Here is a 14,440-nt window from a genome sequence, read left to right on the forward strand (position 1 = left end):
TAACTGTTACTGAATAAATGAATGCTACCTTTAAAGTCGTATTTTAAAAGAATGCCTCAGATCATGATCATCAGTCTCATTGGTGAAACTGCATGTTAACGTGATAAATCAAAAAACAAAATCAGGGTGAATTTCAGGAAGGCTGGAAATAGTTTGTGGTTTTTCTGCAAGTAATGGGAAAGCAATAAAGCCACCAGAAAGTAATTTAAAAAGCAGTTTTATTAAAATTACATTACTTGCCTGACAATATGTTATCTCTGCTTCGCTGTCTGAAGAGTCTCGCATTTCTGTAATAACTGACAGTGATTTCAAATCACTAGACAAACATAGTCCACGACAAGAACCTGCCACCTGAAGGATTCCAGTATAAAAGTTAATGAAATATTGCATTTCCTCTAGGTGTATTTACTGCCCTAACACATCCATGCACAAAGAAGGCTGCATTCAATGACATGTAAAAACAAAGTGGAATTTTGAGCTACCGTTCAGGAGCAAAAGCACTCCTTTTACTGTGGGTTAGTGTTGAACTTTGTTTCATTTGAAACAAGATGTTAAAATTGCCAGAGGTAAAATGTCTCTCCAACAATAACCGCACAACCCAATCAAGAGGAACGACTATTCCTCTCTTTAAACTTCAACAACCCAGTTTCACTTATGTGTAAGCATACACATGTATTTTTTTCATTCAATTCAGCTGTAGTTTGGTATATGATGAAGAAAAAACATGGAAAGAAATGGAACGTACCCCAGTTACTGCAGCAATCTTAAACATTCCATAAGCATAAATCTCAATAAATCCTGAGCTGCCACCAAGGACAAGAGCATTAAGCCTATAAAAACAGAAGAATATGTGTTGATGAGCATACTGAAACAAATTCTAATGCATACAAATATAATTCCTAATACTTAAATTCCATCCCTTTACTAAAGATCTTCTCAAGAATCACTGAACAAAAAAGAAACACTGTACTACTGTCTACAAACCAAGAAATTTAAAAATAAAAAAAGTATTAGCTTGGATTCCACTGATAAGACTTGCCTCTAACACTTACAGAAAGAGTTATCAATTACTAAATTAACTGAGAGAATAGGAAAAAAAAAAACAACACAATTTAGACACAGAAGTCCCTCCTCACTAACTTTATAGCTTCTAGAGAACAAGAGTAACACTTTCAAGCAACAGCCCATGTACCAATACAGGCTGCAAAGCATTCTTACAAAGGTACTTTTGTGTTCCCCTGAGTTTATCCTAACTACATACAGAGTAAGCTTGTCGCAGTCACCCAGTGGCACCCCCGAGCAAAGAACAGCCACAAGTAACAACAGCACCAGAAACAGAAACCCAGTTCAAAAAATGGGGTCTGGGACAGACAGGTCTGTCTTTTGCTCACTTGTTAAAACCAACTTGCTGCAATGACTTGGGAAAAGGCTCTTCTATGGCCCCTCCATTGTGTCTATGTTTAAAACGTTAAACTTTGGAGAGGGAGGTTGTCTACTGCTGTCATACACACATCTTCAACTATGCACATTTGCTTGCTTTGCAGCGAGCGGTAATGCTCTACCACATAAAAAAGAAGAATGCTTTGTGTGTCCCCTTATAAAGACAAGAAAATTAACTGCAACTTCTCCCTGTTACACACCTAAATATATGTTAAAGGAGAATGTCTTCATTAAAATCAAGACAGAACTTAACAAAACAGTATCTGAAAAGCTTTTGGTTTCATTAATGAAAGGGATGAAGGAGCACAGAACCCAGAAAACTCCTACACCACCAACAGCCTCTCTTTCTAGCAAGTCCTGCTGTAAGAAGAGATATAAAGTCTTAGAAAGAAATAACCGGTGACAGACAGAAATGCAAATTTTGAAATAAGGAGAACAATTCTCAGTGGTGAGACTGTAAGAACAGGGAAAGAAAGTGAATGTAAATACAAGGCACGGAGGTTAAGTGCCCTCCTCAAAGATGCAACACAAGCACTCCACAAAGCCAGTCTCAGTCTGCTAAATTACACTTCCTCCAGCTGCCCATCATGTGTTTCCTAATAAGAGATGTTTATTTTAAACGCACAGCAATTCCCCATCTATAACAAGCATTCACAAACATCTCCAAGACCAGCTGCACCCCAAGATGCACCCCAAGAAATCTTCTTCTAAGGAAAATAAAGATATGGCACCAACAGCAGTTGTTGATAAAGTGCTTTATAATCTCTCTAAATTGAGGAGAAAAGGTGTAAACTGATGGAGACTTTTTTTTATATATATTTTTTGAACTTTATCTTTGTACATGAAAAAAAGGATCCTTAAAAACAGACTATGAATAACTTAAAAGTAACCCCCCTTATTCATTACTTCATAGCTTGAAAAAAAAAAAAAAAACAACCACCAACCAAAGGAAAAAAAACCCAACACGTAATAACCCACATACCTTACATCACCCAGCAGCTTCATAATCTCATCTGACTTTTCTTCACTGAAAATACAAAACATATGATTGGGGTTTATGTAGCTTGTCTCAATACCAGAAAACCAAATAAAACAAAAACGAGAGAGAGAGAGAAGATGACAATTTCTTACCTGAAAATTTTTGCAGTGGTACTGTAACTGAAAACAAAATAATTATTCTCAATAACAATGAGCAAACATGTAATCCAAAGCATCTGTAGAGCATTAAAGATGAATAACCAAAACAATGACAACAAAGGACAAATTATCTCTTCTCAAGCTTATCAGTATAATGCTTACTTTTTTGGTAGCGCTGGTAATTTAGGCAACAGGAGATTTGATTCATCCTCAGCATTGTAAAAGGAAGTGAGAACACTGAAAAACAAGTAAGACTGTCTTTACCACCCAAGCTGTAAAAATGGGGGGAAAGAGGATTTCTTTCTAACTTCAAAGCTACAGCACGTACTCGATATGTCGTGTATGTTAAAGAGTTACAAATATCAGAGGGTAATCCCTTATGGGGCCTTTAATAATTTATCAAATAATCAAATTAATAAAAGAAGTCTGAAAATCTTTTTTTTATTAGCACCAAAGAATGCTAGAGTAATGCAAGATGCCGTTATTTTCTGGCTATTTTAAGACTGGTGTTTTCTGGAGGGGGGGGAATGCCCAAGTCACACTTACTCCACCTCCCTTTTTTAAATAAATATTTTATTTAATTATTGTCTTGCACTGCAATAAAAGTGCATATCAGAGGTTTTTGTAAGACCACAGGAATAGGGACCACGATGTCCTCCAGCTCACAAGTGCTGCTGAGAGTTGTCTAATGCCACAGCACTGATGGTCACTAGGGGCAATCTGACTTCTTCAAGCAAGTACATCCACAACAGAAATGACACTGGGGATGGATGTAACACCAAAGGCACATTGTGAAAGACGTAAGCACCAAACCAAAGATCTTGAAAACACAGGTGAAGAAAGATTTAAATATAATACTTACGAACATAACAACATTATTATAATGAGTTTAATAAATTAATGGGTACTGAAGTAAATTGGATCAGAAGTAAGCAGCTCTTAAGAGGTGGGCACCCAAGACCATGCTGAAATTTTTGTGTACACCCTGAAGTGCCACAAGACTCTTCATATCAGCACCAAAAATATTCATATGAAAAGCGTCTATTCTAACCAAAAGGAAAATTTTAGCCAACTGGTAACAAAAAGCTATAGCTACGTAACGTTATATTATTTTTTATGACTGCTTGTAAGATACTAAGTATAAATTATTAGTAAGGTGGCACTAGAGTTTTTTGGACTCACCTGCTTTCCTCAGTTACTTCCATCCAATGCATGTAAGTAATAGAGGAGTCCACGGAGAAGGAGTGCAAGCTTTCAGGTTTTTCTACATCACACAGAATAATCCGCTTGGTATCAGAAAGGCCAAAAGCCAAAACTAGAGAAAGAGGAGTAAAATGTATAAACAACCAACATGCAAAACTTTGTAGCTACTTTATAGTGAAATAGAAAATAATGTGTCTTCAAAGACAACTACTGGACAGATTTTTCTCTTTGTCTATGTACACTTGTCATGGTTTCGGCGGGGATAGATTTAACTTTCTTACTAGCAGCTGGTATAGTGCTACGTTTTGGATTTGGGATGAAAGCGATGTTGATAGCGCACTGATGGTTTCGGTTGTTGCTGAGCAGTCAAGGCCTTTTCTACTCCTCACACCGCCCCACCAACAAGTACGCCGCGGGTGCACAAGAAGCTGGGTGAAGACACAGCTGGGACGGTGACCCCAACTGACCAAAGGAACATTCCATACCATGTGACATCATGCTCAGTATATAAAGCAGGGGAAGGAGGAGGAAGGGGAGGATGTTTGGAGTGATGGCATTTGTCTTCCCAAGCAACTGCTACACATGATGGAGCCCTGCGTTCCCTGGAGATGTCTGAACACCTGCCTGCCGATGGGAAGCAGTGAACGAACTCCTTGTTTTGCTTTGCTTGAGCGCACAGCTTTTGCTTTACTTATTAAACTGTTTTGTCACTTTTACTCTTCTGATTCTCTTCCCCATCCGAACTGGGAGAGTGAGCGAGCAGCTGCGTGGTCCTAGCTGCCAGCTGTGGTTAAACCACAACAGTCTGTTTTGGTCCCCTAAATTGGGCGCCAAAAAAGACTGTCATTTAACCCCAGCCACAGCTAGGACCATGCAGCCACTGGTGCAGTTCTCCCCCATTCCCAGAAGGGCAGGGAGAAGAGGGGAAAAAAGGAGGAGAAAGGGGAAAAAAAAGTCTTCTGGGTTGAGGTAAAGACAGTTTAATAGAAACAATAACAGAAAAGGAAAATAACAATAACAATGACACAAGTTTCTCTCACCACCTAGTGAACTGGCACCATCCCAAGCAGTGATCACAGATTCCCACCCCCCAGCCAACCCCCATTTATATACTGAGCATGGCAGCTGTGGTACGAATATTCCACTGGCCATTACACGGCTCTGTCTGTGCTCCTTCCCAGCTTCTGTGGGAAGCTGAAAAAAAGACCTTGAAAAATATAAACATCACCTGGCAACAACTAAAACAACATGCATTACTGACATTCCTTTCATACCGAATGTGAAACACGGCAACCACTAGAAAGAAAACTAACTCTGTTCCAGCTGAAATCAGTACAACAGTCCTTCCAAATTCTCGTTTGAAATCTACTCATTAAAATGAAGGTTTGAACTCCTGTCATACTTCAGGTGATAAATTTAAGTCGAAGGCATGATCCCACAATTATTTATCTACATGTTGAACTGAACACACTTCTAACAACAATTCTGATAAAGCAGAGGCTCAGTTTTTGCAAATTTGAGGCCAAAATTATACGTAAAGACGGTCCACTCGGAAGGTTTGGGTTTTATTACAACAAAATACAATTTAAGATTTGCTGAGCAACTTTTGCATCACCTTCTTCTTAACTTTATTAATCTATGAAAGCATATGGCAGGCAAAGGTTTCTATGCTTACTTCCTTGTAATCACAGGCAAACAGCTTAAAAATAAGTTTCTTAAACTCCTCTAACTCTACTATAAGACTATATAGGTATAGGTCCATGTCATGGACAAAAATTGTTCACATCCTCTGGCCTCTAACGAGTCAAAAAATTAATCAGTTTCCATCTTGGGTTTATCAAGCTACTAATTTCAACATTATTTCTGTTGACAAGGAAAAGCCTTTTTTGTCTTCTCTGGTGTATTATTAGAGCAATTTTAGCCTCTAAAGTTCAGTCTATGCTAAATAAGCCAAGCTCTTTTGTCAACCCTGATCAGACAGCCTCTATCTCTACTCACACAATAAATTTTGTCATTCATATAAAAATATTTTGCTTAAGTTAAGAACTGAAGTTTTGCCATACCTTGAAAAAAAGTATTTTGGACATAAATCCACCTTGCAAATTTTTCTTGCAATTGCTTTCAACAGTGTAACTCTCTCTATTACTTTGAATAAACCTACATAAAATTAAATCACCCTTCTCTTTAAACATAGTTTACTTGAAAATTTCCTTCACAGATAAGAGGTATGATCACAATAACTTTCACTGATTTCCAATGGGATTTTTATGGCACCATATCACCTCAGGTACTTGTCATTACTTTTGCCATCCGGTCGCCAAGCAAGAGCAGTCACTTCTTTTCCTGTATTTTCATTTGGAGGCAAACTCCACACTCGTTGAAAGTTTGCAAGCCGATGAAGTAAAACCTACAGAGCAAACACAGCAAAGACAGAAAAATAAAACACATTGACCCCTTAATTCCAGTTTATCAATCACTCCAAGACACACTTTTTTTTTTTTTACCATATTTTAATACTACTACATCTTTTACCATTCTTTAATAAATCTACATCTGAAATATCAGCTGCTCCTCTAGCAGACGACTGACTCCTATGTTATTTTAGAAGACAGATTACTGTTTACTATACAGCAACACAGAAATAAGGTGTGCACTGTATCAGCCTCGAAGCCTGTAACCAACAGGGGCTCCCCACACTTCTCCATCAAAGACAGCCTGAAAGCACAACAGTCTGTCCTCATGTGTGATACATACAGCAGTTCCAGGAACAAAACACCTGAAAATAATTTAACTGAAATAGGAAATTGCATGTGCTTTACAATCCCACAGATGCAGGCACTGAGAGCATCATCAGTGAATTCGTTTGGAAATTAGAGAGTAAAAAAGCAAGCGGCAATATGTATTGAGAATACTAATTTAATTTAAATGGAAAATTTTGCGTGCTTTAAAACCCCACAGATGCAGGCACTGCGAGCATCACCATTGAATTCGTTTGGAAATTCGAAAGTAAACAGGGAAGGGCCAATAATTATGGAGAAGCGTGATAAAAAAATCTACTATTCCCAAACGCTTGCCTGGACTTACAGGCATCATGGCACGGATAACAGCAAAGGCACCTCACAGAAGGCGCAGCCCCCCCGCCAGCCCCCCGGCGCGGCGCGGCCCGCACTCACCTCGCCCGCTCTGTTGGCCAGGGCGATGAGGTCCCTCTTGGGGGACCAGGCCATGAAGACCACCTCCTGCGGCAGCTGCTTCTCCCCGACCTGCCGGAAGGCGGGCATGGCGGCGGGGTGCTCCGAGCGGCCGCCGACCCCCGGCCTCCCGCCCGCCGCCCCCAAGCCCCACCGCGCCGCCGGCCTCCCGCCCTCCGCTCCCGGCTTCCGGGGGCGGTGCTTCCCGCCGCGGCGCGCCTGGGGCCTCGGCGGCGGGCCCGGGGAGCGGGGCGGGGCGGGGCGGGGCGGGGCGGCGGGCCCGGCCCTGCCCGCCCGGCCGATGCCCCTCAGCGGGGTGCGAGGTCCCTCCCCTCCCCTCCCCGGAGAGAAGCACCCGAGGCCTTCACTTCAGACTCCCTCTCATCGCACAAATAGCTAATCCTACACCCAAAAAAGGGTTATTTACACAAATACATGGTGCGTGCTTTACTTAGCTCTTTGCATGTGTGCAAGTAACGATGTATAACAAAAGAACCAGCACTTTTAATTCAATCAGGTTTTATTTTGGATGTTAATATTAACATTTTTAGAAAATGGAATCAAAGGCTGGCCATAAAAAAAAGTATTAACTAAGTATCGGCAAGCAAAGTCACATCTTTTTTTTCTTATTCTTTACTTTCTTCCTGAAGAAGACAGCATGCTTCATAGCTGATCTTTGACGGACCCCCGCCTTTATCCTCTTCAGAGTTTTCTGCTTTTGCTTTTTGTCAGCTCTGTAGGTCAGAAAAGGAACACACAGATTAGGATAAAATGGAGAACGTACTTCTACATTTGCTGGTATTTTAAATAATCTCTCCTTGGAAGTATATGAACTCAGAAGTACTGTCACAAAAAGCAAAAGCAACATTCCATCTTACAATGTTATGACATTTAATCTTCCTAAAACTGTTGTCCACTTTACTGCCATTAATTATTTTTCGTGTATGTACTTATTCAGCATTTACCTTTAAACAGAGGCAGAAAACTTCAGAAATGCCACTCACCAAGTACCAAAAAAGCACACACAGACTTTTGTGCTCAATATATAATGCATGAATATATAATGTAAAGGATTAGAAGAAAGTACATCAATTTAATAACATTACAAAGACTCCCACAAATAATACAGGACCTAAAGATAACTAGCAAGTGGATTGTTTTCTGTCTCTGACAAAGGATGTATTCTGTACCACAAAACATGGAATAATTTTAACAAATAAAACATACATATTTTTATTAGAAAAAAAGTCCTAAATTACCTTCTGCAATAAATCAGCAAAAGAAATAACTGATGGCCTAACGGGACTAAACCATTCCAGTACAACAGGAAGAATAATACCTTACTTGACAGAAGAAACAGATGACGTTTCATTAATTTCTTTTAGTATCATTTTTACTTTTTTAAGCAAAGAAAAAACATTGAAGGACGGAATTTTTAAAAGACATACGTAAACCAAAATATTGCTACCTTTTAGCTCTAATACTCCATAACCAAAACTCAGATTAATGTCACAGCAGGACATGAAGCAATACCCCTGTAGTCCTCTGCCTTCCAGCAGGCATCTGGTGAATCTCCTGATGCTGACCCAAGAGGTTCGCCATCTGAATCTCACTATGCAACGGATGTACGTCTTTTGGGAGGGAAGGTTTGCATTTCCACAGCTACAACCGTTCAAGTCAAGAACCACAAACAAACCGACACACTCTGGAGAGGAAGTTACAGCTACCCCGAACTGGAAAGACTGAGCCAGCTGCTGGATCATCTTTTAGCAAATCCCCTTTCCTCTTTTCAGTTAGTTCCATCAGAAGACCATCACACACCTTTTTTTTTTGACACATACAAGTATGTGCTTATGTATGTTACAGAAGCACAACCACGGCATAATGAAGTATTTAATGTGACCCTCACGAACACAGATCTTACATGGTGGACATATTACAGAGAGCACCTGAAATACCAGTAGGGAAAAAGGTGCCATAAGAAAGCAAAAGACACAGGAAGGAATGAGTGTAGTGACTCTTCTCTGTCCTTTCATAAGGAATCCGAAGGCAATAAAATTGCTTCAGTACTTTAATTTTGAATCTTCTTGACAGAGCTATCCCACACACCATTCACCACGTTTGGCAGCCATATAAATCAGTTTTGCAAGAAAAGTAACAGTGAAGGAATTGTGAGCCACAGTAAGTGACCTTCATGTTTTTTATCATCTCCTCCTCCAGTATATACTGCCCAGCAATACAGCAAGTGGACAATAGTGAAAGCTGACGACACCACCCAAAGCCCAAAATTATATCTTTCTAAATCACAGAATCACAGAATAGTTTGGCTTGGAAGGGACCTTTAAAGGTCACCACGTGCAACCCCCCTGCAATGAGCAGGGACAACTTCAACTACATCAGGTTGCCCAGAGCCCCGTACAACCTGACCTGGAATGTTTCCAGGGATGGGGCATCTACCACTGCTCTGGGCAACCTGGGCCAGTGTTTCACCACCCTCAGCGTAAAAAATTTCTTCCTTATATCTAGTCTGAATCTTCCCTTTGTTAGTTTAAAACCATTACCCCTTTCCCTGCGGCAACAGGCCCTACTTGAAAGTCTGTCCCCATCTTTCTTATAAGCCCTCTTTAAGCACTGAAAGGCTGCAATAAGGTCTCCCCAGAGCCTTCTCTTCTCCAGGCTGAACAACCCCAACTCTCTCAGCCTGTCCTCACAGAGGAGGTGCTCCAGCCCTGTGATGATTCTTGTGGCCCTCCTCTAGACTCAGGTCCATGTCTTTCCATTAAAAAAGACCTAATCTCACCTGAATGCTATCTTTTATTACATCAATGCAATATCACACTTACTGGCAAGCTGTTCTGGCGTGGGAGAGACTGGGACAGGTACTGCGTTTGTGACCTGCCTTGCCACAGACAAAACAGCCAGCATCAGTCTTCTCACAAGTGTGGTTCCGAAGAGCGCAGCAGTTGCAATTGCTACAGTGAAACCAAGCTGCAAAGTAACATGATTTATGATCTCCAAAATGTTTACAATGATCACTCTGAAACCAAGCTTTAAATATAGGCTGCATTACTAGGTTTTCAATTTGGTTTTAGTTTTACAGAGATGGGTGTAGTCAGTTTCTCTTCCCTTATCACGTTTCATAAGGCTGCCAGGTACTTCTTCATTAGATATACTGTGTAACTATTTCAACATAATTGAATTATTTTGCCATTAGAACTATTATCCTGTATGTGATCTTAACAAATAACAAATCCCATAGCAAATATAAACGGCACCTAGTACGCCTTGGCAAGAATTTATCAAATTTCCACACAGTGCAAATATATCTAAGTTATTGAATGGCAACTTGTGCAAAATTGAGATTTTTCCTTTACTCTGTCTTCTGAATGATTACATTTTATTTCTTTTACAGAATATTTTCTCTTCTGGTTTGTCATCTCAGTTTCTTTGGACTACAGCTTAAACAGTAAGTATACTTTTATTTAGAAAAGTATTTTTCTGTACTTACAGGGTTTTACACATTTTTTGCAGAGAACACAATGTTTCCATTGTCTACCATCCTGCAAAAGATGAATAAATGCATTGTTTGTTTGTTTTAAAAAACCACTGATTCTATCTTAGAACTAAACTACTGACGTATGGTCCCCATTATTTACAGAAACAGGTCCTCTGTAGGAAGGACTGTAACTTAAAAAACAACAGTCCTGAGAATCTGTGACAACCACAACAAAACAGTATTTTGAAGTTTCCAAGTTCTACAACTTCTGGAACAAGAAGAAATGTGTCAACAGACTACTGATGAACACGGTATGGTGCAAGTGGCAACTAGCAAACTTTTCTGTCCTCTTTGCAACACAAAGGAATCAGAGAAACAGAAATTAATTCCCAGTGGGCTGTAAATTATGTCCTGTGAAGTTAGCAATAAGTCTACAAAACAGAACTGTCTGGGGTTTTCCAAGGAAATCGATGTCAGAATAGGTTTTTACCAGAGCAAAAATTACTGAAGTTATTATTTGACTATTCCTGAAATTTCTATCCTGAAAGCAGTCAATATACTTACTTTTGATGTACATGAATTGCATATCTCACAGTGCTGGTTACCAGAACTAACATACCGCTGACACATAGTGCAAAACCTGGAAAAAATAATTATAAAAGTATTGGTCCACTATTTGCTCAAGAAGCAATATAAATTGGTTCTATACAAGCTCAACAATATTCATAAGGATTGCAAAGTCACTTTGATAAATTAAAGGTGATGTTTTTGACACATAAAATCACCACTTAGGCCCAGAGCCTCATAATCATTTAGACATAGTACATTCAAATAGTAAAATTCAGGTGCTTGAATTCACACTATCAACACTATCAGCAGTAAATCAAACCAAATCCATTCCTTTCTCCTTGATGCTTCTCTTCGGATTCACTTTATTAACTACTGTCTCAACCAAGCTGAGTATCAGGGATAGCTGTAAATCTCTGTCTCTCATATACATATACAACATTTCCTGTGGACTAGCCGAGGAATCTCATCATTCCACACTGGAAAACATAAATGTCTTTTTAGGCACCCAGCTCTCCTACACATTGTTTATAGAACATGTAACCTTTGAATGAGACGGAGAAATGTGTTCTTCAAGAGCCTGGCATCCAAAAATTAGGCATGACAATAATGAACAGCACCATCCCAAAGTCCTTTAGAGACTTTATGCCCTGATTAAGAACAAGCACGCTCTTTCAGTCACTTGAGCATTAACACATCTTACCTGTAACCTTCTTCCACAGGGAGTACAATCATACTTGGGGTGAGGTTCGTGAAAATACGGACAGGGGACTGCCTACGACCTGTCTTGCCATGTTTATAAAGTGCATGATTATCATAGTCTACCTAGAAAAATAAAACCATAGAAAAAGAGTCTTAAACTGAACGCTAAGCACAGACAGAACTATTTACGTCATTAGTATCTTCAGAGACTTGTCACAAAAATTCTCATCTCTGAACACTAGCAGCAATGCAAAGTCTAGCCTAGCACAAGTTTCCAATTTTCTTCACCAAATTTCCATTCTCCAAGATACAAATATGTTGCCCAGAACACCCATGTCAAACATCGTGCAGAGCTGTTATATGAGAGAATAAAACTTTAACATCATGAATACCTATGACCGGTCTCTCAAAAGTCACTGACGTATGCATTCCTAAACAATTTACAGAATGGATACAATACTGGAGAAGCTGATGCCAGATTACTGCTTTATCACTGTCAACTTCATTTATTACGTAATTCCAAAAAATATCCATTGCTGTAATTCTACTCTGGTCCCAGCAGTTTTAGAGATGAAAGACCTTAATTATTTTTTTGACCAGGCTGGGCATTACCCACCAAGCTACTGACATTTCAACACCTGGGAAAAATGAAACACTTCAAGTTCCCTCTCACCTCTGCAATATGCACCTGCTGAAATTAGTGCAAATTTTGTCACAAAGAAAACCAGGCAGAAGAAATGAGTTAACGGACGGATGACAGACGAGGTAAAGGTACGTAATAAACTGTAGGAGTGTGACAAAGTTATCAAAGGTATGACAGAACCTGGGGTTCACATGACGAGCACCACAGGGTTTGCAGTGCCTCCGATGCAGTCAAAATGAAAGTTCAAGAAGGCAGCTCATCTACAGACAAGCACAACCATTGTATTTGCTTTCATTCATGTTCCTGTTCACACTGCGCATGACTGAAATTTAGCAGGTTCACCGTGTTCAGTTATACCTGGTAATCCATCATACTGAAGCTTGGGAAAAATTCCAGAATACGAGACTCAAAGAAGTATGGAAATATCCAGAATGTGGGCATCTCTTGGCTATTATGACCTAGTAATGAAAAGAGTTAGATGTACATTAAAGAAAAACAAGCTACGTGAAGCATGAAAAATTCTACCATAAATACATAAAAATGTGTATGTATGTCATGCTGGGCAAAAGAACTAGTTCCTTTAGGTGACAGCAAGTTTTGGTATATTTTATATACGCGGAGCTGTAAGCTCCGATTCACTAACAACTCTTGTCACCTGCCTGCATTGGTAAGAAATGGTTCTGGTTTGATAGCTTATTCTTCTCTACCTTTAAAGTCCAATTTAATTGCAAAGTAGATTTTTAAACAATTTGTAAAAATTTTTAAGAGAGACTTAGGGAATTGAGTATTATTAAACTGAAAGCATCAGGAGAGTGTATTAGATAGATTCATCTTTAGAAATTATAACATGAGTGTGTTCACGTTCACCTGAATAGCAAGAATCACAGACTTTTAAACAGGTACTTTTTCTTACAGTGATGTTACAGCTCAACCCGCTGATCTGGTTGTAATACATACCTCCTTCCTCTGCCTCCTTCCACATTGCCATCAGTTTTTTAAAACTAGAAGCCAGTGCTTCCACTAGACCTCCAAATGGGGGATCAGTTACCATAATGACTCTTTCGCCATTGTGTTGATACAAGAATTTCCTACAAGTTTCACGTGCAGCCTGTAAGAAACAGAGGTTAATTTCCAGACATACAGATTCAATAATGGAAAAAATATTGTATTTGGCAATAAAGTGATTATTTTAGAAGTTTCAACTTTGAGCATGGAAGTTATTTCCTCTCATGGAGGTGAATTTCCTCTCATGTAGCATTTTAAAAAAATAATCAAACTAGATTTGAAGTACTGAAAACAAGTGCCCTGTTCAGGTAGATATAACATATCACAGGCAGATGCAGTTCAGGCTTCATAAGATAGTCTTCTTCCTGAGGGTACTACATTTAACTTGGAAAAAAGATGATATTCGTAGCAACAAAGCAAAGTTCAGGCTCAGAATACATTTTATTCATGCCCTTTAACTTTAGTTTTATTCTGTAAAGCATTATCAAAGTAATGGGAAAAAATTCAGTCCACTGAAAACTGATTCAATCCGTACTGACAACAAAAATATATATCATGTTAAAATTTTAGCAAACCAACCTGGACTCTATTATTAAAGGAAATGTAAAAAGTTCTGTATCCACTGCCATCTTGCAGTGTTCTCTCATCTATTACTTAGATTCTATTGCATTCCAAAATCAGATTTTTAACACTGATAGGCATTCAAAGGTGCTGCAATTCAGTCCTTGAATACACTGCAATACAGTGCTATTACAGGCGTCCCTCTTCACACCTTGAAAAGAATGCTACAGTGTTTATAATGCAGAAGAACAGAATCTTTTGTCTTAATTGAAAAATACAAAACTTGAATCCAGTAATGGATTAAAAAAAATCAAAGGTAAGGCTTTCAGACCAGCCTCCTGTTTCATTCTAGACAATTCTTTTTATTTAAGATCCTGTTCAAAATTAGGCCTTAGAATCGTAAAAATCCAAAAATTATCTACATAGTGTGATAGGTATAACAACAGACATGTTTATGCAAATCAATGGTGGCTTACTAATAACGGCAGGGGAAAA

General features: G+C 39.1%; 1 protein-coding gene across 3 annotated transcripts in view; it reads right to left on the reverse strand.

The window, feature by feature from the left end:
• Positions 1-14,440, reverse strand: part of LOC128910581 (anaphase-promoting complex subunit 4-like) — a 32,300-nt gene that overhangs the window by 13,559 nt on the left and 4,301 nt on the right. For 2 of the 3 annotated variants that reach the window (XM_054203992.1, XM_054203991.1), the window contains exons 1-8: positions 6,954-7,138; positions 6,082-6,187; positions 3,760-3,892; positions 2,740-2,814; positions 2,572-2,598; positions 2,423-2,467; positions 746-830; positions 241-351 (exon numbers count right to left, since the gene is read on the reverse strand). In XM_054203992.1, the coding sequence (XP_054059967.1) occupies positions 241-351; positions 746-830; positions 2,423-2,467; positions 2,572-2,598; positions 2,740-2,814; positions 3,760-3,892; positions 6,082-6,187; positions 6,954-7,061 (690 nt within the window). In that variant the 5' untranslated portion in view covers positions 7,062-7,138. Of the gene's footprint in view, positions 1-240; positions 352-745; positions 831-2,422; positions 2,468-2,571; positions 2,599-2,739; positions 2,815-3,759; positions 3,893-6,081; positions 6,188-6,953; positions 7,139-7,608; positions 7,706-9,814; positions 9,960-10,479; positions 10,532-11,031; positions 11,108-11,737; positions 11,860-12,736; positions 12,838-13,336; positions 13,488-14,440 lie in introns of those variants that run through there. The other variant, XM_054203990.1, reaches the window with a different exon arrangement.

Source organism: Rissa tridactyla, chromosome 5 (genome assembly GCF_028500815.1).
Source record: "Rissa tridactyla isolate bRisTri1 chromosome 5, bRisTri1.patW.cur.20221130, whole genome shotgun sequence".
Lineage (NCBI taxonomy): Eukaryota > Metazoa > Chordata > Aves > Charadriiformes > Laridae > Rissa > Rissa tridactyla.